The sequence below is a fragment of the Propithecus coquereli genome, unplaced genomic scaffold (assembly GCF_000956105.1).
Source record: "Propithecus coquereli isolate 6110/MARCELLA unplaced genomic scaffold, Pcoq_1.0 Scaffold1, whole genome shotgun sequence".
NCBI classification, from domain to species: domain Eukaryota; kingdom Metazoa; phylum Chordata; class Mammalia; order Primates; family Indriidae; genus Propithecus; species Propithecus coquereli.
In genome coordinates this window covers 14,112,741-14,138,230 of record NW_012133857.1, presented here as the reverse complement: position 1 = coordinate 14,138,230, position 25,490 = coordinate 14,112,741, and the positions used below count along the sequence as shown (strand labels likewise).

Genomic DNA, 25,490 nt, shown 5'->3' with positions numbered 1-25,490 from the left:
GATGTGAACTCAAGCAAATAAAAGAAAAAAAATTTTTGCAGACAATATTTTTTTTAAAGTAACTTAGAAGCACCCTGGTAAAATACTACTATACCCACCCCACCCTATCCCCCCAAATAATAAACAGAGGAAAATTAGTGCCCTGACCTGAAAGAGTTTCCTATAAAGACACTACTGCGCTTTGCCCGACAGACTGGGGAGGCTGGAGAAACTGCCCTCCTGCCCGCCCCGAACCCTGAGTGGTGGTCCCCAGTGGGCCTGGAGCGGGGGGCACTATACTTGGCCAGTTGGGAGATAACAATTCTACCTGCATGGCTATCTGCTTCCAAAAGGAGAAGCTCCCTCCCACACTCTATACACAGGAGCTTGCTGAACCTGACCACATGTCCTCAGGCCCTGGAAGCCTGGCTGGGCAGCCAACCCCATGGCTCAGAGGTAGTGCTGAAAATCCCTGATTCAGGAGCTGATGACAGGTATTCTGGATGCTTCTGAAAGCTTAGAGGATTTCCGGCCCCTGCCACACCACAGCCTCATTTTCAAACCAGGCTCTCTACCACATGGGAATGGGCTCAGCTCCCCCTAAGAGGAAGGTGGCTAGGGTAGCCCCTCTGGCTGTGCACCTCCACTCAAACCTCAGAGGGTGGGAGATAACCCTTGCATATCTATTTGCCATGGGGGCTCTTGGGGGGTATGAGATGTATCGAGAGTAGAATAGCAAATGGTCAGAAATCAAAGTGATGGAGAGAAAAATCCAAAGTGGAGTAGGAGGAGATGGCCGGCCTATGGAAGCCTGGCAGTGTGCCCTGGGCATGCAGTTAGGCCAGTCACATGCCTCAGCCAGCAGGTTGGCCGGGCCAGCCCCTCAGTTGCACACTCCTGGATGGAAGAGTGGGCAGGTATTTGTGCAAAACGGCTTGTAGCCCCTTTATCCATCAGTGACATGTGGTCCTTGCAATCCCTGAATGCAACCATGAACTCTTCTGTTCACACAGCAAAGGAAGATGTCCCTAGTGCAATTTCCATTCTGTGCATCTCTTCCCTGGAGGGAGGGCCTGGGCTTCTGCTCCTGGGCCCTGTAGTGCGGCAAAGTAATTCTGTCTGTGCAATATCTCCATATAGCTCCACATGTCTGGAACTACAGGAGGAAGAAAGCATCTACTGCGTAAAGAAAGGAAAACCCATAAAAATGGAAATGTAAAAAATGAAATAAAAGAGAAGCCACAACCCTTCATGCTGCTGCAGCCTCTGTACATGGCAACACATGAGTTCACGGCAGTAGAACGGAGACTCGGGGTGGTTCTCTCCTGAGTGCCAAGCCCCTCTAGTTCCCTGCGGGTCTTGCTTTTCAGACCTGGAGTGGTTGGGCAAGCTGCTCGCTGAGGGTGGTGTCCCAGCCGCCTCCCTGCCCCTCACTGTTCCCCTCGGCCGTGCTCCCAGGCCATGCGGGCCTGCTCCTCCTTGGTACTCCCAGGAGGCAGGGAGGGCTTGCGGTGCAGGCCCCGAGGCCTCTCAGTCTCTTCGCGAAGCAGCACCCCCTCATCATGCTCCAGGGCTGGCAGGCGGGGGTGGTAGGGCTTGGGTGGCAGCGCAGGCGGGTCCAGGGGGTCTTGAGGGATGACGCACCCTGGGGCTGAGTGGCTTCTGCATGGTTGGGCCTTGATGGAATCCAGGACAGCAGATTCGGAGAGGCTGTAGTGGACAGGGAGGTAGGGTGGCTCAAGATCTTCGTCAGCATTCCAGGCCTGGCTTGGCATGGAGTCCATGGTGTCAGTGCGAGGTGGGGCCTCTGAGGAGTGCCCAAAGTTACTCTCGCTCAAGGAGGACACACCACTGCTGGCACTGCCGGACAGTGTAGAGTTGCTGCCGTCCAGACCTGACTGGGGGCTTGTGGGGGAGGCTGGGATGGGGTGCAGAGGAGACTGTGAAGGAAAGTTTGGGCATGTTAGAATCCCTCTCTCCAGAGAGGCTGACTGGCCTGCCACCAGAAGACCTGCTTATGAATGAACTTTAAAATAACCCTCATCAACAGTACGTTTCTTGTTTCTTCAGCAGCAAGCCCCTAGCTCCTCCCCAGACCCTCAAGCGAGCCAGTAGAACTCCAGAATCATATGCATTTCCATGGCCAAAAATGGCCTTGTCCTGGCTGCTGGCCATTGGTGCCCCCTGGGGCCAGGTCCCAGGCTGCTGTTTGTGGCTCTGGGGTACTAACAGAAGGGCTGGGTCATCAGGCCAGTTGGGGTCAGGGATGGGGGCAGAAAAAACCCTGGTGGGCCATGGACCACAGTAGTGTATTCTGCTGTGAAAATCTGTGGTAGACTCAGTCTTTCCCAATTTGCAGAAAAATTAACAGGATTTAAGTTTTACCCTCATGAGTTTTTCATAAAGCTCTGGTACTTGACGCTTCTTGCTTTTACTGAATTCTAGTTTTAAATGCTGTATGATCCACCACAGGAATGCTTATTTAGCTATTGAACATGGTGTACTGATGCCCTGTGGTGTTCGCAGAGAGCCCCCAGGTTTCTCAGTGCTCGCTGCCCACACACCCTTGGTACAGTGTGTTGCTCTTTCCAGGACCCTCTGATCTCCCTGCCTCCATGTCATTTGCTGCAGGATACATTGGTCACCTGCAGCTCAAGTGTGGCTCTGGCCACCCTCAGCTTCTGCCAGGCTGGGGAGAGGAGCAGGGGAGGGCTCAGGTTCTTCTTGTAGACCCCGAGGGTGATTCTAGAGCAGATGAGATAGATTGACTCATCAGGCAGGCTGCCACCTCAGTACATTACCTTGCGCAGGGTCCGGGCAGGGAGGGCCGGGGGGGTATCACCCAGAGGGTGGTGGAAGGCGTCGAAGTGTAGGGAATAATGACCTGCAAAGGGAAGAGAACCAGAGCCTCAGCTGAGGGCCCTACTCAGGCTGCATACCAGCACCATCTTGCTAGGCCAACTAGGCAGGCATCGGAAGAGTCGCCTGGGGACCCCTCAGCATTAAGGCCTATAAGAAAAACTCTCTTTACACTGGCCTTCTGCAAAACACAGGTTGGTGGGGTAAAAGAAACCTACTCCACACAGAGGTCAGGAAAGCCGAGTGCTTCAGAGCCTGTGGAACAAAAGGCTGCAGACAGGGGCAGCTCTAGCCCACTGCTAGGCGATGACAGGCTGGTGAGCAGTGTGCCTGGCACAGTCAATTCCGCTGTCTTCAGCTTCCCTGCTTGGGATGGCCTTCCTGAGCTAACCTGCTGTACTCAGAAACCTCACTGACCCCAAAGCCCAGCAGCATCCTTCCTGTGGTGGGATGTTTTTCCTTGGCTGAGTCATCCCAGAGAATGGCCCATCTTCTTAGCCTGGATAGCTGCTGCCCTGGCCCTTGAGCAGAGTCTGAGACCAGGGACTATTTGGAGAACCCACTAGAGGTCTTCTTACCATGTAGCAGGCTTCGGGGAGGCACTAGGGGGGCCAGGATGTGGACAGACGGGAAGGGCTGGGCCTCTCGGGCTCCGCTATCCAGGCTCCAGCTGCTGGGGGCTGCTGGCACCACTAAGGGTGGAAACAGATGGCATGAAGGGAGATTACTTCTTGAGCCACCCTCTGGGATAAGCCTGTTGTGCAGTCTATGGATTCTTCAGGTGTGCACTATGTATCTAGCACACACGAGAATGGAATGCCAGCCCCTGGAACTAAAAACACTGGCCAAGCAAGGTACTGTGGCCCACAGGGGAGAGTGGCCAGGGATTGAAACTGCTTAAGAGGATGACAACAGAGTGAGCCGATGTCTAAGAGTATTCAGGATGAAACAGCTGAGGAAAGTGAAGCAAGGAGTAAACATCTGCAGCCTCTGGGATTTGCCAGGAAGAGAAGAGAAAACAGAAGAGGACAGAAGAGTAGAGTGGAACAGGCTGATGAGACCAAGAGAATACAGAGGAACCATGGGCCATAGAGTTCTGTGGCTAAATAAAGTCTAGAGTCAGAACTCTCCTACTGCCCAGACTCAGTGGGAAAAGTAGGGAGCAAGATGAGTGGTAGAGACTGCTTCCTTCCAGAGCTGGCCAGGGAGTGCCAGGGAGTGGGCAGGAGCTCCACAAGAGATGGCCCTACAAAGGGCCTGTGGTAATGTTCAAATTTGCCCCATTGCTTGTTCCTCCTATGCCTACTGGCTGGATTTGGGGTGCATGGGAGGTTTTTCTAGGCAAGGACAGGTGTTCAATGCACCTGCTGGAAGAAAGTATAAAGCCCAAGAATTGCAGCCCAGGTCTAGCTGGACCCACTGCTTCTCAAGAGGAAGGAGGGACATGACAGTGGAGCCCCTGGGTGCCTTTGGTCATCTAGAGAAGCCCAGTTCCTGGCACCCACATGCCATGGATGCAGGGTAGAGTGGGCCCAGGACAAAGGGAGGCACAGTGCCCTTCTATGCTAAGGAAGGAGTCCAGTGCCTGAGTACTGACCCCTTGGCCACATTTGGGAGTAAGAGACTTTGCAGGAATGGAGAGGAGAGGAGAGATGGCTGGACCTTGGGGACCAAGGGGTGCCACTCTGCAGGAGCAGCAGGAAACATGTGAATCCTGTTGGCCTCCTATAGAACAAATAGCAGCGAGAAGAAATATGTCCTTTTTCTGATGGAGCCAGGCAAGCCCAGTCTCTCTTTTGGGCTATCAGCAGCAGGAAAGCAGCTCACAATCCAGGTGCCTAGCCACAGGCTTTGTTCTAAGGCAGTGGTAGCTACATTGAGCCTGAAGGAGCTGGGGTTTGGGTTCTTCCTGGTCCAGGCACTGAGTGGGAAATTCCAGAGCCATATGAGAACTGGAGACTCTGGAAGGGAAGGAGCTGGAGTCTGGCCTTGGAGGAGGATGTGGCTAAGAGGACCTGAGACCCAAGGCAGACCAGGGATAAGGTGGTGACATCCATCTTCTCATTGCTCAGGAACTGGTGCGGGTTTGCAGCAGAACATAGGGCCACGCTATCTGAACAATCTCAGTTCTAAGGAGGATTGCTCAGTTTCATGGCATGGCTGCTGCTGCCTTGGCGGCAAGAAGGAGGGGCATGGCAGCAACTGGGCATCATGCAGGCACTCAGCTGTTGCCTGAAGGGAGAAAGAATTTTGAATATGATGAGCACCAGATGGTCTCCTCAGAGAGCCTGAGAAACCCTAAGAACAGGCCCATTCTCACCCATACTCTCTCCAAAATCCAGCATGGTCCTCAGCACTGATGCTCTCTGTTCCCCCAAAGAAAAGCACCTTCTCCATAAAAAGGTGGAAATGGGTCTGGGCAGCTTCCTCAAAGGGGTTGCAACAGCCCAGGATCTAAGATGCACACTTAGCCCCTAGAAGAATTGTGGGGCTGCAAAAGTTCACCCACAAGGGCCCAAGGGAACTCTAGGACGGGAATGCTACGGGAGCTGGCAAGGCTGTAATGGTTTACAAAAGGGTGTCTGCCTGAGCGACTCCATGTGAACCAGAAGCTGTCAAGCTCATGCTGTAGCCTGATGTCTGTGAGCACTGAGGCCAGTGGATCTTTGCCATGCAGCACAAGTGCACTGGGGCTCTTGGGAAGGCTAAGATAGAATGATTTATCCTAGGAGAAGAGGAGTGATCAGCGATTCCCACTGTGCCCTGCTGCCTTTCTCTCCTAGTGTTAACTGTCCAGCACTGGCCTGAGGGCCCCAGTGCATAGGCCATGGCCCTGAGGGTAGGCTTGCCTTGTCTGGGAGTCACTGCCTGGCAAGGAGAGATACCTGCAACTGAGACGTGGAGTCCTCATGGGACTCAGGACCCTGAGGGACAAGAGAATGATGGCAAGTATGTATAGTTCCTGCCCTGGAGGTAGAGAGTTAGGTAGCTATCACTCTGGTCTATCTGTTGCCACTAGGCAAGTGTCTAATTTGTTGCCCACTAAGTGCTGGCCTTGTGGTGAGGACAGACTTGCTCTGGGCTCAGCCTCTGTTCTGAGACAAACCTCCTTCCCTCCAACAACTGAGGTGGGCATTTCCAGCTCCTTGTTGCAGCTTGGCCTGAGGCCTGAAGTTTTTTTGTGTTCAGCTGGCTTAGGGTCCTGGTCTGGCCACCAGCTCCATATAAGCTCTGAGCCCGTGTGGGCTCCTGGCTAGTTCTGAGATTGTGCTGTATCTCACGTGAATGAAAGTATTCTGGCCCTCCAGGCCAAAAGTGCATTCTGTTTTGGGTCACAAGTGCAGGAGTCCAAGAAGCTGCATGTTTTTGAGATGTACAGCCTTGAGGCCAGGAAGGCATCTTCAACCAGAATCTTCAGGCCCTTTGTGGCTGAACATCAGCACCAATGCCTTCCAGGAACTGAGGCTGTGGACCCAGTGTTTGGTCTCCTTAAAGAGGACACAGAAGTATGCCCTCCATGATAAGCGAGGAATAATAACAGTGGGGACAGCAAACAGCAGTTGGTGAGCAGGTACAATGACATGTTGACAGCTATAGAGAGACATGTTCTCATGGTATGGGGGACAGCATGCTTTATTGGTGGGAACCGAGTGTGCCCTAAACTCCAAAAGATGGAAGAGAGGGGAGAACCTATGGGGAGAGGGGCTGATATGGGGCCAGATTCTGGGTGGCAGGAAGGCTCAACACTGTCCCTATTTAGGTATTGCTCTGTGTTAAAATTAACTCAGGTCTCTGTGTCTAGGGCTTCAGGCCAGGGCCATATAGGTCTGAGTCTGGTTCTTCAATCAGCTTGCAGGAATAAAATGCCACCATCTAAACAGCCTCAGTTCTATGGAGGACTGCTCAGTCTCATGGTATGGTTAATGGCCTTGCAATGTAGAAGATGGACTCACAGCAGCTGCTGGCCAGAGTAGGTAGCTACAGGTGGTCTGGACTCCTTTGGGAGCACCCAGGGTTTCATTTGGAGAACCCTAACTTTGGGAAACTGGCATGTTCTTCCCATTCCTCCTGGGGCTTGTTTGGCCACAGACCTGACCTGAGCTTAAGGGAGAGATCCCTGAGGGCCCAAGTTGAGAGGGCTCAAAGGGGCTACAGGACCTGCTAAATTCTGGGGCTGCTTGTGATGAGCCTAGGAAAGTGGTTGCCCACAGTTTGCACATAGCGGCCCAAGTTTCCATAAAGTTGGGGTCAGAGCAGGTGGCAACTGGGGCCTCTTTGGACGTAGGCCCTGGGGAGGGAGAGATACAATTAACAGGATCTAAACCTCAGCATCAAGCCAGATCTGGGTTAAACAGCAAACACAGAAACTGGTCAGAACTCTGGACAGACAGACAGGTCTAGGTGTTGGAGTATGGCTCAGCCCTGGCCAGCTGGTCTTGTAGTGTCGACTTACTTGCTCAGGGACAAGAATCAGACACTCAGGATGGGAACAGACATGGGGGAATGTCACCTGGAGAAGAGGAGCAATACCTTTTTCAGCCACAGACAGATTGGGATCACTGCAGGGTTTGCAGGCTCCGACCACTTGCTGGAACAAGGCCCGTTGGAAATTTGGTGGCTGAGGGAAGGAGAAAAAGATCACAGAGGGTGGAAACAACAGGGAGGCATCTTGTGGGCCACAGGAGCCAGGACAGTCCAAGATCAGACGGGGGAAATCAAACCAGCGGTATGGCTCACACTTGAGATGTGCTGAGAATTCCATGTCAGCCTGGGGGAAGACCATCCAGGTGTCTGGTTCTGAGTGCTTCCATGCACAACATTTGAGGCAACATCCTCCAGTGGGATGGGTTGGGACCCAGGCTGTCTTGTGCAGGGTCCCAGAAACAGGGCATAAGTACCTGAAAGCATCTAACTGTCTGCAACCTTTTGTCTGGCCAGGGAGATCCACTGGCAGAAAGGATTTAGGGACCCCACTCCCCCTTCCCCCGTGAGCACTGACAGGTTTAGCCTCCTGGAGAGGCCTTGCACAGGCCCACGTTAGCACTGAGGGTAGGGAAAAGGGCAGCACGTGCAGCACCCAAGTCGAGTTATGGTCAGGACCTGCTGTTTTGATGGGCGGTTGCCAAGCAGACCGATTTCCTCTGTCTGGCAGGGCTAATCAGGCACAGGGAGGTACCACTGAGAAATCCCTGGCACTCTGAGACTAGGTAACAGTCACTTGGAGGTGACTTTTATGGACTCTGATAGAAGGGCAGAGGCAGATTGCACAGGGGAAGAAGTTAATCTCTGAAGCTCTTGGTCAAGGCTCCCAGGAAGAGTATTTGGAGAGCTGGTGTAGAGAGCAGCCCCAGCGGGTAGCGAGGGGCTTCAGGTGGATGCATCAGTAAAAGAGGCAGAGCTTCCCCATGAAGATGCCCCCCCCACACATACGGAGGAAGGACATCCTCCAGACCCATCTACACCACTGCCTTCTTGAGACAGGCAACGAAGAACTAATTTCTTCTGCCAGACTGTCTAGGGATGAGGAGTCCAGGAGTCTGGCCAAAAGGACAGATAGCCACACAAACAATGCTGGTTCCAACCCTTATGCCATCCTACCCACACCTGTACTCTGGATTGCTGGTCCTCAGATTCACTGTACTCCCCGTCCAGGAGCACAGCAGTCTTCTGGGGGATCTTACAGCAGAATGGGGGAGACATGTAGGGCAATGCAGAAGGCCCAGTGAACGCAATGAGGGAGGCACAGGCCAACACACTTGTGGCAGAGGGCAGTCAGTAGGGTGGGTTTCCTACCTGTCCGTTCTCCAGGATGGCTGCTGGATACATGGCACTGCTCGGACGGTCCCGGTGTGTGGGCAGCAGCAACATCATTTCCCGGGCATGGCGGTACTTATCTGGCAGAGAGGGAGAGCCTGTAACCAAGTGAGAACAATCAAGCACAGATGACAAGCCACAGATGGAGGGCCCAGCAGTCAAGCAGCCTCAGCGCTGGGGAACCAGGCTAGGTTTCCCTTGCAGTGGGGTGAGGATGAGCTTAGCAAGCACAGGGGGTATGAAGCAGAGCCTGGTGGCTGGATGGTGGTAAGGGCTGCAACTGGTATCCCAGCTGAGGCAGACACTCTGCAGGCTGGGGTGATGTGGGCCCACTGACAGAGCCCCTCACTGTGCTCAGAAGCAGAGGGTGAGGAGAATTGAGAACTGAAGCAGGGTGGCTAGGGGGCCTCTGCACCCAGTACTCTCAGGGGGTCAGTGTGGCCTGGAGGCTGGGCTCTCTCAGGGGGCCCAGGCATGGGTACACGCCAGCTTGCAATGGAGCCATCACATAGAGACAGAGACACTCAGATGACATAGCCAACAGTTCTTAGTTGACACATTGTGTCTCTACATACTTACCTTTTCCCAACACCACTGGCCCTGTTCTCAGCTGGCTCCCTACCACCTTTTTCCAGAGGCTTCTCCCATCTTCTAGGCCCCTCGCACCTGGCCTCTACCTTCCTGCCAGTCCTACTGCAGCCCTAAAGCCAGGCTGGCTAGGGCCCAGGGCCCTGTACATAAGTGAGTGGCTCACAGGGTTTCCCTCTGTGAACTTTAGTAAACTCAGGGGTCATAGAACTAATCTGGAAGTTGTGGGGCTTCAACTCGAGCTCTTCAGTTGACTTGGTTCATGTTCTTCTCCTGTGAGGCCTCTGCAGTGACTTCCCCTGCCTTTAGGGGCTGTTTTGGAGGCCAGACCATGCCAGGTGTGATGTGACCCGGTCCCTATGGATTCAGGCCATAGATATAGGTCCAAGAATGTGTCAACCCATGGTGCTTGATAAGACCTTCCACAGAAGCAGTAAGAATAACTTGCTGGCTTTCCTGGGGAATGGGTAGTTAGGAAGGTCCTCCAAATGTGCACTGCTCATTGTGCCAGAGACCAGCATATCCATGAGAAACTACCAGGGGCATGGGACCCCTCATGGAAGGGTCACCTGGACTCCAATGCCTCTGGTTGGCTCGTGTGGTTGAAACCCATCTCTGATATGCCATGAGTGAAGCTGGATGGTTGAGACCAGCCTATGGGGTCCAACTGAAGGGTGAATCTGCAGCTCCTAGGGGCTCTATGTCCCTAAAACTCAGGGTCTCTAGGGCTTTCCTTTGAGTGTGCAGTGACAGCACTGTCAGGACACAGCTAACAGAAGGTCTTCAGCCAGCTTGCCCAAGGAATCCTTAAGAAATTCCTCTTGTATTCATTTTAGTCCAAGAAGATGAGGCTGAAGTACTTTGAAGGAGTCACCATAATAAATAACCAGTAATGTAACTTCTTCCACAGTTGGTCTGAGTGATCCCGTTTGTAAAACCTCAGGGCTGGCTTTAAGACCTAGTCTTTAAAAATGTCCTCCACTGATAAGGGAATGGTTAAAGTATGATTTTTTGGAAAAACTGGGCCTGAATTGCTATTATTTTATTATTTTACTGGTTTCTATGTTCTCCTTTAAACCTTGTGCTCTTAGGCAACTTCAAGAAAATGGCTATGTTAAGAGAAAAGAAAAAAGCCCCTAAGTTCACTGCTTTATATAGTACATTCCTAGCAAGAAACTCAGATGCTCCCTGAGCCTTGCAGGCCACAGCTCTGGACAGAGCTACATTTCGTTTAGCATACACAGAAAGAAACACAGCACCTTTACACCAACTCAGTCATGCCAAACTCCTATCTAATGCCCCTTCCATACTGGGCATGTTCTTGGAACCTGGGCTACTATCTTGCTCAGGCTGTCCATAGTCCCTCACCTCATGAAGCTCATAGCCTGGCTCGAAAGGCCAACCTCCATCTGTGTACTCAATGTCCTGATTCATGTTAGGGAGCTAGGATGGAGGACAGCAGCCTGCAGGCCCTAGGGCCTAGGGCTTCTGCTGAGGATTTGGATTCATGTTATGGTGGCCTCTCCAGTGCTATAACAAAGGGGTGCTCTATGCTACCATTAAGTTTTCTAACTCTACTGCCTCAACTTCTCTCCCATTATCCTCTGCCCTGGGCAGCCAGTCCCAAGGTAGGAAGTGATGATTACTTTTAATGAAAGCATTAAAGACTACAAGGGCTTCTATGTTTATGGGACTTTTGAACTACTTGAGTTGTAGTCTGGTAAAACTCAGGGAGGGTAAGTCCCAATGTGACTGAGTTATTCAAGGAGGATCATTCAAAATTCCCATTTCCTAGCCCCAGTCAACCTTTTGACCACAAGGGGGAGCTGCTGACTTACAAGAGTTTAGACCGTGCCTTGCAGGCCATTCATTGCAGAGGTTTCCAAAACAAAGGGAACCACAGCAGACAGTATCAGTTGGCATGGCAAGGAAGGCCACTGGTCTCGGACCACTCTTGGGAGTAGGGGAAGCAACTCCAATGCAAAGGACTCCCCTCCAGATCACCTTTTTCATGAAAGCTTTTCTCTTACCAGCAATATCAAACAAACCCCAGAATGGACTGCTCCCTCCCTTCTTTGCCCAGAGTACATCTACTGTATCTACCTCATTTATTTGAAAACATCAGTCTTCCTCTATGACGCTGTGTCACACACAGCCTTCTATCTTCTCTCATAGGGCCTAACTCTGGTGCCTGACGGATGTTGGGCCTGCAGCTTTCTCCAGATGGGCCTGCATGTGGATTGTATGGATGTTGTGGTCTAGGAGGGATTTCGTTTCTTTCTTATTGCCTCCAACCTTGTCACCATTCCCTGCTTTGGGCCCAGTTCTATTTTAATAATTTTGTTTACTTTTGCACTTAATGTCTACCCCAGAAAGGGAAGGGGCTTCTCTCAACCTTTCTCTATGTTGATATTCTAGAGTATGGCCACTGTTGCCAAAAATGGCAACCATCAATGCCTTCCCTCCCAAAACACACATGCCACTCCTTATCAACATGAGGTGGAGTCTCATTCCCCTCCCTGGTATCTGAGTTGGCCTTAGTGACTTGACTAGCTAATAGAAATGTGGCAGAAAGGACTTTCTGGGACATCCAAGGCTGAGAAATAAGGAGCCTTGCAGCTTCTGTCTGGGTCTCTTGAAATGTTTGCTCTGGTGAGAAGCCACCATGCTGTGAGAAGCCTAAGCCACATGGAAAGGTCATATGTAGGAGCTCAAGTTGACAGCCCCAGCTGTGCTCCCAGCTGACTGTGAAAATCAACTGCCAGGCATGAGAGTGAGCCGTCTTGGACATTAGCCTAGTTGAACCTTTAGATAATTCCAGTCCCAGGTGACATCTGACTTCAAGTGAGAATTGCTCAGTGAGCCCTGTAAACCCACAGAACAATAAGAGATGATCATGAATTGTTGTTTTTAAGACAAAAATTTGGGGGGTGGGTTATTATGCAGCAACAGATAAACAAGCCCTGTGAAATAAAAAGATGTTATTTCTAAAGGAGAAAATAATTTCTCTCAACTCTGAGGTGGTGCCCCCTGAAGCAAGATCCATACAGATTCCTCACTGAACACTCAGTAAAAGCTTGACAGTGAATAAATCTGTAAATAGATAGCTGGAAGGACAAAGGTGGTAATAGCCAGCCTGTGAGGTCCCTGACAACAAGGCCTGCTGGTCCCTCCTCTTTGTTCTCTCCAGGGCACTGAGTACCATGCACAGCCTAGAGGAAATGTCTAAGCAATGTCAGAACAGAACTGAGTTAAAATGCCCATCCTTTGTTGCCTTCTGTCTTTATCAACATTCACGATTCAGAGATCTGTCTTCAGCAAGAATACCCAGAAAAAGTCTTAGATATGGCTAAGCATATCTTACAGAGGCTTCTGGTTAGGAAAAAAAAAAACCATAAAAAACCACAAACCGGGTGGGATTCCAAAATCTGTTTCTGCAGCCTCATTGAGGAGCATTTACCTTAAGAGTCTGTAAAGGCTGATCTCCTCTACAGCATTCACAGCTAACTTCACAGGGTTTCCTTCCTTTTTATTCATAAAGCCATCTTTCAGTGTGCCTTCTTATAACACAAATCACTGTTCCTTTTCTATGCACCTTCACATAATGACAAATCTCAGCATGTACCAAGTTTTTTTGGTTCATTTGTCTTATTTAGCACTAAAAATGTCTGCTTCCAAATGCTAGCTCCCCTTTTCTGAATCCCACAGTCCATGATAGGAAGGCAACACAGAGACTGAAATGGCCATCAAACTGAGGGCTGGTGAGTGTAAAGACTTGTACAGCTTGGCCATGAACTGGCTACGTGGCCTTAATCCCCCCACACTGGACCTATTCCCCCATAGGAAATGAGGGGTTGGTCTGGATGCTTCAGGTGAAAGTCTGTGGCTGCACCTATTGCAACATTAGCCCCCTTCCCTCCACTCTGCCAAGGCTTTTCCCATTGGCCACTGTACCTTTCCGCTATGCAACACTGCCCCTGTTCTCTCCATTCCTACTGTGGTCCTCATAGGTTTGTGTGCTTTGGAGAAATTCTTTCTTTCATGATCTTCCATGTCATAAATTTGTGCTATTTTTCTTTGTCTTCATGATAATGAGAATAATGAAGAGACCCCTTTCCCTCTGAAGCCTGGAAGTAACAGCCAGTGACTGGCTGGCAAGCTCAAACCACTGTCACTATCCTGCATAGCCAACCCTGAGAAACACTAGATCTTATTATTTATTACATCTCATTTCTACTCCATTGCAAATGTTTCTATCTAAAAGGACAGATTCTACTTTCACTGCAGGAACTAGGATTAGAATGTGAAAAAGATGCTGGCTCTCAAAGAACAATATTTATTCAATTGAATAAGAAACCAAGCAATAATTGACAATGTAAATAGGTTTTTACAGAGTCATCTCTCCTGATTAAGCCTTTCCCAGCTGAAGAAAATATTTTTGATTGTTGTTACTGTTTTAGAATAACACTTTTCAGAGTTAATTTTAGCCTTCAAATTTACTTTTCATACTCTGTCATCATGCTTGATTCCTTAAGACAAAAGACTCCCTTTTGCTTTGATTTTGGTCTTTTTTCTAACAAACATTTCAATGGGAAAGTGCTGAGCTTTCTCCTGGACTGTGTATCCTCTTACTGAGGTAGAGATGCAATGGCTGGCTATCTGGTGGCAGTGCAGCAGCAACCACTATTCAGAGCAGGGTCTAAAGCCAGCCAGAGAGGTCTGGAGGCAGGAACCCTCAAGTCCTTAGTGCTAAAAGCACAAATGAGTATTTGCTAAGTCACAGGGCTGCTCTCAAAGACAAAGCCACAGATGAGAGGAGGACGAGTGGGGTTGACGAAGTCCTCTCTTCTCCCTTCTGCAAGCAGTACCCTGCCATCCTTACCTCGGGCACTGGAAGGGGCAGAGGTAATCATCTGGGATGGTGCAGAGTGAGTGGAACTCAGGCTGGAAGAAGAAGGGCTTGCCTGGGACGAGGACAGAACAGAGACGTTGGTGACTGAGCCCTGGTACCTGGGGTTGGGATACGCGAGCTGCAAAGGGAGAAAAATCAGCAGGATAGAGGTCTGAATGGCCAGGACTGTAGGGTTGGTGCAGAGTTGGCTTCTTCATGCCCTGCAGTGCCCAGACCCAGTGCCTGATGCTATATCCCGATGGAGGCCAGGCTAATGGCTGGCACTAGGGGGCCACCCACACCACCCACATGGAACAGGGCTGTTGGGCTGGCCCTGCTCTGGTGCCCATGCAGGAAGCAGGACTAAGCCAGAAGGAATGCCAGGCAAGAGGGCAGTCTGGCAGAGGATCTTTCCCATGGGATCTCTGAGAACAGCCAGGACTAAAGCGGGATTTCCTTCTTGGGAAATAAGGGCTAGGAAGTGAGACTTAGGATAGTGTGTGGAGGCAAGGCAGGATTTAGCTCTGGTGAGGGGTATTCTGAATTCAGGAACTACAGAACTAGGCAGGGTTACCAGCCCTCATACCAGACCCTCCAACAGAAAGGTCAGTCCTCGAGGCATGGTGTGCCGGCCCCTTCTCTCTCGACAGCTCTGGTACCTGCATGTGGTGGTACAAGTCCTCGGGAGCCTCGCCCATGGAGCTGTCGCCTAGCATCACCATGTTGCCTGCTTCACTAGACGCATGTGAGGAGAGAGAGGATGATGAATGGCGGCCTGTGCCCATCAAGTTCATGGGGCTGTGAGCAAGAGTGGGAAATAGGGAGGAGTCAGGTCCATGGCTGAGAAACCATCTGGGTGGTAGGGGAACAGCAGAGGGAAATGTGTGAAACAGTTGTCCCCAGTCTCAGTCACTAGTTTGGAGGGTTCCCTAGCCAACGCTCGTACCCATCTGAGGCCTGGAGTGGCTCTGAGCTGCTACTCAGGAGCCCTTGCTCTGGGAGCTAAATGGTTTATGGCCACTCAGTCTGCTGACATTAGCAATTTCTCAGGAGGAATAAAAGAGAGATGCTAAATCAGGTTGATGATCCCAGGTCCCCCTTTCTATGGGGTAGTAGTCTGAGCCAACGCCCACATCATGATGGGATCTGCTCCTAGGTCATGGGTGTCTTCCTGGTATGGGGGAGCTATCAGAATAGCAGGTTGTGAACTATCTATGGGTTTCCTTCCACATTTGTGGCCACAGGCTTGCCAACAGCTCTCCTCTAGCAATACCAGGAAGCCTCTCGTTCATCTGTTCCTGCTTATTTACTGAGTGCCCACTCTGTGCTGATTTGCTGCTCACACTGGAAAACAAAACTAAGTAAGGGGCTCCTCTCAATGGCCTAATCCCCCAACCTGGACCTTCCTGCCCTAGTAGTTTTGAGTACTCTCAGCTGAGCCCAGGTAAACCAGGACTCCTGAGTTCAGAGCAGCCACACCTTGACGTCTACATCACTATGCTGTTTTCTTCCTTAAAACTGATAGGTGATCCTCATTTCCCTTGGGATCAAGTCCAAAGGCCTGCATAAACAAAGCCCATTCAGAGCTGGTCCTGGCCCCCTTCTGTACCCTGGAATCTGCACTCTAGCCACTTGGCTTTATTTGTAGTGCTGACCAGGCTGGCTTGTTCACATCTTGAGGCTTCTGCATGTGTCAGTCACTCTACCTGGAACCTTGCCCCATCACCCTCCTCACCTCAACTCTTTTCTGCCTAGCAAACTTCTACTTATTCTTTAAAACTTACACCCTCCTCCATGTTCCCACAATACCATGTATATGCTTCTGTCACCCAGGATAGTGACTGACAGGATGCAGGGTGTGGGTTCTATGGCAGGAGCTATGTAAGTGTTTGCTGTGTGCATGGCGTGGGTAAGAGGGAATGTGAGTGAGTACACACCAAGTACTCTTTAGGACTTCTTTCTCTGACCCTTGACATCTAGACTTACCTCTCTGGAGGGAACCCTCCCGAGCCTTAAGGCCGTACCTGTGCCGGTGAGTCATCTTGATGCTCTCAGGACTCAAGGGGCTATGAGATGCCAGAACATTTCCCCGTGGGGTGCTGGTGCCTGAACATGCAGGGCTTAGCTTATCCAAACCTGGAAACTCCTGTTGAGAAATGAATGCCCCTTCATAGAGAGTAAAGAATAAATAAGTAATTAATAGGTAGGAGGGAATAACTGGCTAGTGGTCGAAAGTATAAAAGAAATAAAAAAGAGTCATATACTGTTGGCTGAATCTGAACTGCTGATTTCTTTTGGGCAATGCCCTCTTTACAACTAAAAATTCCTCCTAATTGCCCTGGATCCCAGACCAAAGGCCATAGGACCCTAGGTTCACTTAATAGAAGCACATATGGAATAAGCTAAAGCCACAAGTCTGAGCTCATAGGAGTACGTTAAGAGGCTTTTTCACTACAGAATAAGTAGAACAAGAGCTGGGAAGGAGGAGAGGAAGAGCTTATTATCAGCTGTCAGTCAGTGGGTACCTCTTACATAGAATTGGGACTGGGTTTTACTGGATTGCTAAATAGCCTAGCTCTTAGTGACCCAGGTTAAGTTGCCAGTGACATAGTCTTTGGGAAGATGGGACATAAAATCCTGATGTAAGTAATTAAAAACAGCACAGTTCTATTTTAGTGTAATTAAATTATCAAGTATATAGACTTCTTGGCAGAAACTTCTGATTTCAAACCCTACCAGGTAACAGTAAGCTGGTTTGTGTCCCTGTTTACTGAGGACACAAAGCGCAACTGTCCTCAAGTCCTTCATAATCTGTGGTGAACAGGGGCCCTAAGTCCACTGGGGATGTTTCTGAGCTTATCCTGAAGAAGCACAAGGTTTTCCATCCCCTTCTTCCAAAGCATGCAGAGGGCTGAAATGTGCTCCTGAGGACAGAGAGGGCACCTTCACGTGTGCACGCTGAAGAACTTGATGTAAGAAGGCAAGCGTTTTTGTGCTTTTTTTGCTGCAGTGACCTGGCTGCCGGGATGCTGGAGAACCTCCGCAGTGGCCAGGTTCTAGCCTTCCTGGGCCACCTGGTGTGACAGGGAAGTTTGCACATAGCAGAGACCAGCCATAATGTCAGGAAATACATAGAATGATAGGCAATGGAATACTCATCACATTCAGTGACACTACCCAAGTTCTTCACTAAATTGACACTTCAGTTTTAAGGGGGAAACATAAAAGACCATCTCTGCATGTTTCACCTTAAAATACCATGGGAGAATCATAACAGAAATGAGAAATTTCAGGCTCTACAGGCTTTCCTAGAAAGGTGGAAAATGTGCCCACCTCTCAAACTATGACAAGCTTCTTTTTCTCTTTTTGCTTTTCATGCTGTACACACTTGTGCAAGAATAGGCTGAGACCTGCCCGGGGGAGCCTGGAAGGACTGAGATGACCAGAATCCTCAGCATGCCAGAACAAAGCAGGTCAGCTCCAAACAGGTCAGGCCCACTGAGTCCAAGTGGTCCAACCTCCCCCAGGGCCTCTGTGGCCGGTGGTCATCTCCAAAGGGAAATTTCTTATTCCTGACAGCCTGGTGTAGGACTGAACAGCTCTACTTCTTGTCTCCCTACTATTTCTATCCAGTGGTCCTGGTTAATGAGAAGAGAAACTTTGCTTTGGTGCCAGATAGCAGTAGGTAATTGGGTTCATACCCTTGAGATTTGGGGGCCAGCCTGTTTAGCAGGAAAGCATTTCTAGAAAACATTTGGAATTAGCTCCATGGTTGAAAAAGGGGTGAGGGTATGTGATTAGGGGACTCAAGACCACTTGAACTCTATCCTCAACCAGCCAGCATTCCATGTAAGACCCTGCCAAGGAAAACTAGTCCTAGAATACAGGTCCTCTCTCTGAGTGTCAGTAGGGCCAAACTCTGCTGTGGAGGCTGAAGAGCCAGGCCAGAGTTAGGAAGACCTTCTGGGGCTTGGTCCAGCCTCAGAACCTGCTTGACCCCTCTAAGAACAGCCATCATGAAAGTATTGCCCATCCTAGGCTTTTTCGGATACAAGCCTGGGTCGCCAAACATGATGGAGGAAGTTGTGAGGAAAAAGGAGGGAGGAGCTTAGAGGGAAAGGGTAAAAACAGAGAAAAGAAGAAGAGAAAGATAGTGAGGGAGAGAGGAGAAGGAGGGAGATGGAGAGAGTAGGTTGGCTCAGGCCACGCTTTATCTCTTTAGGCTCTTGGGATGAAAAATATCTCCAAAGAGATCCCTACATGTGGGCCATATACTTTAGCTCTTTTTCTCCACATATGAAACCTCTGTTCACTAGCACAGTGCCCTGAAAGATGTTCTTTGCCATCAAATCTGACTCTTCTTTTTGGAGTGAGTGAGAAGATTCTGAGCATCCCTCCCCTGGATACAGGATCTACCCTGGCTTCCTGCACCTCTGTGGCAGGGACAGCCTCTCTTCCACACCTCTTCCTCCTACTCTCCTTTGGTCTGTGGTGCAGGTCGGGAGGAAGTGACACTTGGTTCTACTGCAGTAGGACAGGGATCAGCTTACATGGTAGAGACTGGCCCGCATCATCTGGAACTGATCAATCAGCTTCTTATGCAGAGGCCTCATTTCTGGGTGCACAAACTTCTCATGAACTGCTAGCCCGACTCCAAGGACATGGACCTATCAGGATGACAAACAAGGCCACTCTCTGAACCCTGGGCAGCCCCTGAGAACTATAACCATCTTGCAGTGCATGGCTTTTCCCACCTGGCTGCTGGCCTCCAAGACCTACAAGACATACCTGCTCCTGCATGAGCTCCTTGAGCTGGGTGATCTTCTCAGCATCTCCTGGGTGTTTGATGATATAATCTTTATCAAAGAATGCCTGTGAAAGGAAAGGCCAAGTCAGCAAGACTCTTCCCAGGACTACTACTTAGATGGGGCCCAGCAGACTTGAGTCCAAAGATGCCACCTAAAAGGCAGCCAGGCTGTCTCTTCACAGGTACATACACCAGCACCTCCAGCCTGGCTTGTTTGAATCTCCAGCAATCAGAGGTATGTTTTCTATCTGAGAAGGACTGAAGGCCAAGTCATCTAAGCCTGAATGCTGGCCCCAGTCCCTCAAGGAGACTGGATGGCCTAGTTAGGGCAGGCAGGGCTGGTAGCCTGGGAGTGGGGGCTAGCCTCTTAGCCAGCCTATAATTCACTTCTCATGAAGGGCTGGGCTCCCGGGTTCCTCTTGGAGGCCATTTATCCTCCCATAATCAGATGGATTACCCATCTGTCAGAGTTCAGAGAATAAAAATGAAGAAAAGTCCGCACCAGAGAACTGTGCCACAGAAATAAGGAGTGGTAGAGAGCTTTGGGTCTCATCCCAGTCCCACGACCATCTCAAGTTAGCTTAGCCAAGAGAGGGCTAGTTGGGAAGGCTACCCAAAGAGGCTGTATTCTTGAGATGAGAAGCCTGAGAACTTCCTTTCTAGCCAAGTTGCCTATGTGGGTTTAGTCTAAGGCTCCAGCTCACCTCCTGGTAGCGCGCAATGCCTCCATTGACAGCTGCATCAATGACACCGTTCAGGCACATGCTGAGCAGGTTGATGTTGCCATGTACTTGCTTATGTTGATACTGGCTGATCAGGGCCCGTAGCTCCTGGTTCTTATTCTCAACTACTTGGATGGCATTCTCTAGAGGGCTTACCTCCACCTGGGGGCATACAGCACACAGTGTCATCCCAGGAACAATGATAACCCATCATCATGTTCCTGACAGCAGGGATCTGAGACCTGTGATGTTGATTCCCCTTCCTTGTTCCTGTGGACTTGAGACTCTCTGCATCCTTTCTACTTTTCTCTTCTGATTTATAGGCCCTTGGAAGTACAGCAAATAGTGAAGAGCACTAGTTCTGAAATCAGAGAGCTCTGGCTTCCTGAATCTCAGAGAATAGTTTTCTCATTTGTAAACTAGGAGGTTAAAAATACCTGCTGCCCAGGGGTGTTGTGTGGATTAAATGAGAGAAGGTACACAAAGATCCCAGCACAGGATTGACCTGTGGGAGCCTAGGCCAGGCAGGTGGCCGAAGCTCTCTCTTTCTTCCGTCCTTTGAGAAAGTTCCCCAGAGTCAGGGCTGAGGGAGCAGCTGTGAAGCTCAGCCTCATCTGAGACATGTCTCACCAGTTCCCTCCTCTCCACTTCGAACCATCGAGAGATGCCAGGTAAGCTGTGGGTCAGGGTCAGTGTGGTACGCTCAATCCATAGGCTCTGCAGGGAAGGCACAGGCAGGTGTCAGCAGTTAGGCAAGTTTTGCCACACCCTGCCTACCCCCAGGATAAAATAGTGGCGTGTTCCCAAGAAAGTAAGGCTTGCCCCTGGACTTGCTATGGGCACTGCCCCTGCTTTCCTAGATTTGTTCACCTTGAATTCATTCTCCTTGTCCTTGGGGCCTTTGTGAAAAGGCCTGTCGTACCGGAACTTCCTCACATTGTTGACGCGATAGAAGCTCTTGACACGATCTGGGACCCTATCCATCTGTAGAACATCCACATAATCTGGAATGGGCGTCACTGCATAGATCTGCAAGTCTGGGTAGGAAGTGAAGGGGAAACCGAGACTTGCCGAAGAGATGGACCTGAGTGGCTGATCCCTGTCATCTCCTCAAAGGAGCACCATAGCCCCTCTTCCCTACTGACAGCAGCGGTGGAGGCAGCAACATCTAAAAGGGCAGATCAGACCCAAGCGCAGTTAGGCAAATTTCTCTATTTGCCCCTCCCCCTCCCTGCTCCAGTAGTGAGTCTCATGAGCACTCAGCCCAGGTGAGATGTTAATACTCAAGTGTTCTGTGGTGCCCCTTTAAGAAAGAAGGGGAAAGAGGTCAGGGGAATGCAGGTACCCATCCCATAGGAGTGAGAGAAGGCTACAAGGGCATGGGCCTGCCCCCGCAGGTGAACTATATTTACCTCAAAATAATTTTTAAATAAAATACTATTTGGAGTCTTTGTGGAGAGAAACAGATGGGAGTTTGCTTGCCCTCCCCTGTCTGGAATAAGCTTGCCACAACCATGGCGACTATCACACAGTCTCTAAGGAAGCTGTGTGAGGGGTGATGAGGAGCAGGCCAATGTTTGCACTCAGACTTCCAAGTGCCACCAAACCACAGGAACTCCCCATCTCTTCCCTGTCCCCTCATCCTCAGGGCTCTGCCCCAGTCCACCTGACCAAGAGACAATAATAGTGCACATGGCAGTAGAGCAGGGCACAGCACAGATGGTATCCCTGTGACAAGAGCCCTGGTGGGACCCCAAATCACCTGGCACAGTAATTGCTCCTGGCTGCCTGGACAGGACCCTTATAGGGCAGGGTGGGGACCAAGCTGCTAGTAGCAGCCAGCCTGAGGGATAAAGGTCTCCCCGAAGCCCTGATGATGACTAGATCACTTGTGGCTAAGGGATATGGTACTGTGTCTCTTCTGTGAGGCATGAGTGCCTTGCTAAGCGTGGGCTCAGTGATGAGGACACACTCAGGTTTAGGACTATGGGTAACGTACTCTGTAATGACTGACAAAGGAGGGCAGCTGACTAGGTGGGCCTCACCTCCCAGGGCCCCTGCCCTCCTCCCCCCACCAAGTGTCGAAAGATACACTGGGCATCACACTGTAGGATGGCATCGTCAGGATGGTTGGGGTGCTGCATGGCGACAGCCTGTGGGAACTCGCTGAGCATCCTCTGCTGGAAGGCCTCCAACCTCTCGTAGTCATGGCCACGGCACACGTATTCTTTGTTCTGTCACAAACATGAAAGCATACTCTATGTCTTGCCTGTAGCTCCCAACCTCCACATGGGAGTCAATAGCTACTCATTCCACAAACACATCTTAGAACCTCCTCTGTACCAGGCCCTGGGGCAGACATGGGGCATAGCACTCAGTTCCTGTCCTAAGGAAAATGACAATCAAGAGGAGAGGGACAGATGAAGGGAGAATTGCACTGCGTATGCAGCCCTGGGGGTGGGATATAGGCACCTTTCCCAGAAAGGGGAGCAAGGTGGGGTTTGGGATTTTGGAAAAAGTCATGTTTTTAAAAAGTTCTGAAGGGTCCATCTAGGTTGACCTGGTAGAGAAGAGTGGGGAAGGGCAATTTATGTAGGTACAGTGATAATCAAGGCAACAACGGGTAAGAACAGCCAACAATAGCCAAGACAGGAAAAGGTACAGCTGGAAAAAAGGTGTGTATAGAGAACTGGTGGGAGGGTGGTTGAAGAAGTCAGCAGGTGTGTGCCAAGGACTGATTGCTATGGGTGCCACAAAATAATTTTAAATATGGGGGTGATCTCGTGTGTGATTTTGAAGGATCACTTTTGTCAGCTGGGAGAAACAATCTAAACATTTCCCAGTGCACAGTAGGTATTCAGTGACTGTTTATTACATTAATAAACCCTCTTTGGCAGCCAATTCCTTTGCAAACATGTAGGCAGAACAAATCAACATCATTCTAACTCCATGTTTCTTAAAACTCTATGTTACATCACATTTAGTTTGGGTTAGGTTTCAGTTTTTCTCTTTGTAGACTGAGGTCTCTTTGTGAACAAGGCATCACATCTTCCCTGCTGCTCTGCCTACTTCATAGCTGGTCATGAGTGGGTGGCTGGAGGAAGTTCCTCTGAAACCCACTGGTGACATCTTTTGCCCACTCAACTGCTTAACCAGACTTATTTCAATAAAGTGGTATCAGGCATTGACAGTCCCTTCTGTCTTCAGAAGAGAGAAAGAGAGGCTCCACAGGGCCAGCCATATGCTCCCCAGGACAGGGCTGATCACAGGCCAGGCCTTGGAGGACTTCAACCTTCTTGGAATAGGATTTCTGCCTCTTTTTACTTCCCTTCTTACTATGGGAGAATTCAGCTAAGGCTGGGCCATGTGTCTGGATGAATCGGAATGGAAGGTAACACCAGAAGGGAAGTTAAAGGCAAGAGGAGCAGGCTGGCCTCTCAGCAGAACAGACCAGTAGTCAAAGGACAGAGACTTCTAAGTCTCTTGTTTGATAAACAAAACTGACAAATAAAGTACTTGTGAAAAACTGGCCTTTTCATATCCACTCACATATGTAAAACCCTCACCAATGTCTGTTTTGGGTCAAATGAAGAGAAATAGAAATTCCCCAAGAAGGCAGGACTAGATATTTTCCTGTCTCCTTGCAGATTAGTAGATAATCACATTTGTGAGGTGAGGCAGGCAGATGGTCCAAAGAAACCAAGCTGACAGAGCTGAAGTAATAGATGGCCTATGCATTCAGGGATGGTGAGGGAGTAACTTAGCCCTTGCGGAAAGCCCAACAGGAGGAAAGGCACACAGTGCTGACTTTGAGGCTGGCTGTTGATATCACATTCATTCAATTGGGTGAGGGCTCCAGCATCTCCACACAAGACAGATCTGGGTCACTACTCTTTTGTACTTTTTTCTAGCCATCTAGAAGGCAAATAGCTACTGCCACTGGAACTTATTCTATTTGCCACAGATGAACTGAGTAGCTGAAGGAAGGGAAGGCAGCATGTAGCTAGGCCAAGGAAATTTGTATGCATGAATCATAGTTCTTAGATAGAGAATGATCCTTGTGTGAAGATGGGGATGGACTGACAGGTGACATTTGGTTCCTAACATTTTTTCTTATTCTTCCTCCATTACTGGAGCCTTTGAAACCACATTTGAACATTCAGACTGTTTCCTGCAAGCATGATTTGGATGGCTTAGGTGCAGATTCTATGCGAGATCCTACTTGTCAGAAAGCTCCAAGAACCCTGAGACACTGATATGCCCCATGATATGACCGGGAGAGGGTGGGAGCCAGGTCAAACTGTGATGGAGCGTTCCTGCTTGGCAGGAACAGAAATGGGAGATACCAGGGCCTGACTTTGTAATATCCAAAATGATGATGTTTTGCAGTGAAATCTGATTTATGATGTACAAAAATTGTGGATCTACACAGTAAGAATAAAATAATAATAAAGCATGATTTGCAAAAATAAAATGAGAAAAAAGCAAGTTACAGGGCCAGAATCATTAGTTTGTCATAGGACTTTATGGAGATTCTTTTGATTTCTAATACTTATACAATTCCTCTACTGCTTTTGTTGACCTCTACCTCCATTGTTATTGTCTGATCTCTGCTGATGGGGGCAGCAAATATGCCACTTCTGAAATGTCTGTGCTGGATGGTCACTAGAGATGAAGGAGGCCCAGTTCTCCTAAGGTAGTCTCTCTATTTATTCCCATTTTGCTACTAGGAACACTCCTGTGGCACAGCGTCAGAGTCTTCCTGGGGATCACAATTAGGCAGAGAGAGCTTGCTGCCCCTGTTGCATTATCAGTTTCCACACAGATAATTTTTCCTTTCAGCCTAGAATGATTGCTGCCCAGGAAAAGTGCAAGTGCACCTGTCTCACATCTGAAATGTAGTAGGCCCTAACTCTCTTGCTAGCAGATTGGAATTTTTTTTAGAGGATCCATTAAGCCTGGTTGACCCATCATGTGATATCAAACTTGTTATTGCTCACTGGCTAAAGAAATTTCTCCAATAAGATGGGATCCCAAACATACCAAAGGGATCCCATGAACGTTCCTAGGTGCTTGCTGAGATGTGCAGACATTGAATTTTAGCAAGATATTGGAACTGGAGGCAATCAGAGCTAATCTCAGGTCTCAACTGCTCCAGGGCCCATTCATCAGGACAGCTTCATTTAGGTCATCTGAGAACAACAAATCTCTATGGGATATAACCTATAGGTGCAGGCTGACTATTCCTGGAGCCTCTTTGTTGTGCTAAACAAATAAGAAAATCACAACTGCTTAAGTAGGTCTATGCTCAGTCATTCCTTCCATGATGTTTATATTCCAGCCCAGCCTTCCAGAAAATAGTGGACAGAAATGGCTGTTGTCATCCTGGGTCACAGAATTGGCCTCGGAGGGGTTTTCTACAGACAAACGAAGTGCTTATCAGCTCCCTCAGGGCCCCAGGAGCCATGTGGAGTGTCCTGCAGGTTTTCTAAAACCAAAAGTTCTATTCTCCATCCTGGCTGCATAGGCTATGGTGTGGCCTAGAGAGAAAAACTGCCATCTTAGATGACAAATCCCAAGAGGCCAGCCTACTGTTGAGGTCAGGGCTGTACCAGTGCCCTGTCTGGATAAGAAGAGTCACAGTGGAGGTTTCAGGCACTGGAAGCAGAAGTTGGAAGGTATCCCGTCAATCCATGAGTGGATTATCAAAATTTGGTATATGTTTACAATGGAATATTATTCAATCATAAGAAACGACAGTGATCTAGCACCTCTTATACTTTCCTGGATTAAACTTAAGCCCATTATCCAAAGTGGGGCACCACAAGAG

The 25,490-nt window shown here is 49.6% G+C and overlaps 1 protein-coding gene across 1 annotated transcript in view; it reads right to left on the bottom strand.

The window, feature by feature from the left end:
* Positions 1-1,409: 1,409 nt before the first annotated feature.
* Positions 1,410-25,490, bottom strand: part of DOCK3 (dedicator of cytokinesis 3) — a 681,302-nt gene continuing 657,221 nt past the window's right edge. Inside the window, exons 38-50 of the mRNA XM_012639462.1 lie at positions 21,753-21,894; positions 20,531-20,697; positions 20,291-20,377; positions 19,643-19,822; positions 18,920-19,003; positions 18,682-18,798; positions 16,156-16,277; positions 14,791-14,929; positions 14,123-14,270; positions 8,632-8,750; positions 7,369-7,456; positions 2,781-2,863; positions 1,410-1,919 (exon numbers count right to left, since the gene is read on the bottom strand). Coding sequence (XP_012494916.1) covers positions 1,410-1,919; positions 2,781-2,863; positions 7,369-7,456; positions 8,632-8,750; positions 14,123-14,270; positions 14,791-14,929; positions 16,156-16,277; positions 18,682-18,798; positions 18,920-19,003; positions 19,643-19,822; positions 20,291-20,377; positions 20,531-20,697; positions 21,753-21,894 — 1,986 coding nt within the window. The remainder of the gene's footprint in view (positions 1,920-2,780; positions 2,864-7,368; positions 7,457-8,631; positions 8,751-14,122; positions 14,271-14,790; positions 14,930-16,155; positions 16,278-18,681; positions 18,799-18,919; positions 19,004-19,642; positions 19,823-20,290; positions 20,378-20,530; positions 20,698-21,752; positions 21,895-25,490) is intronic.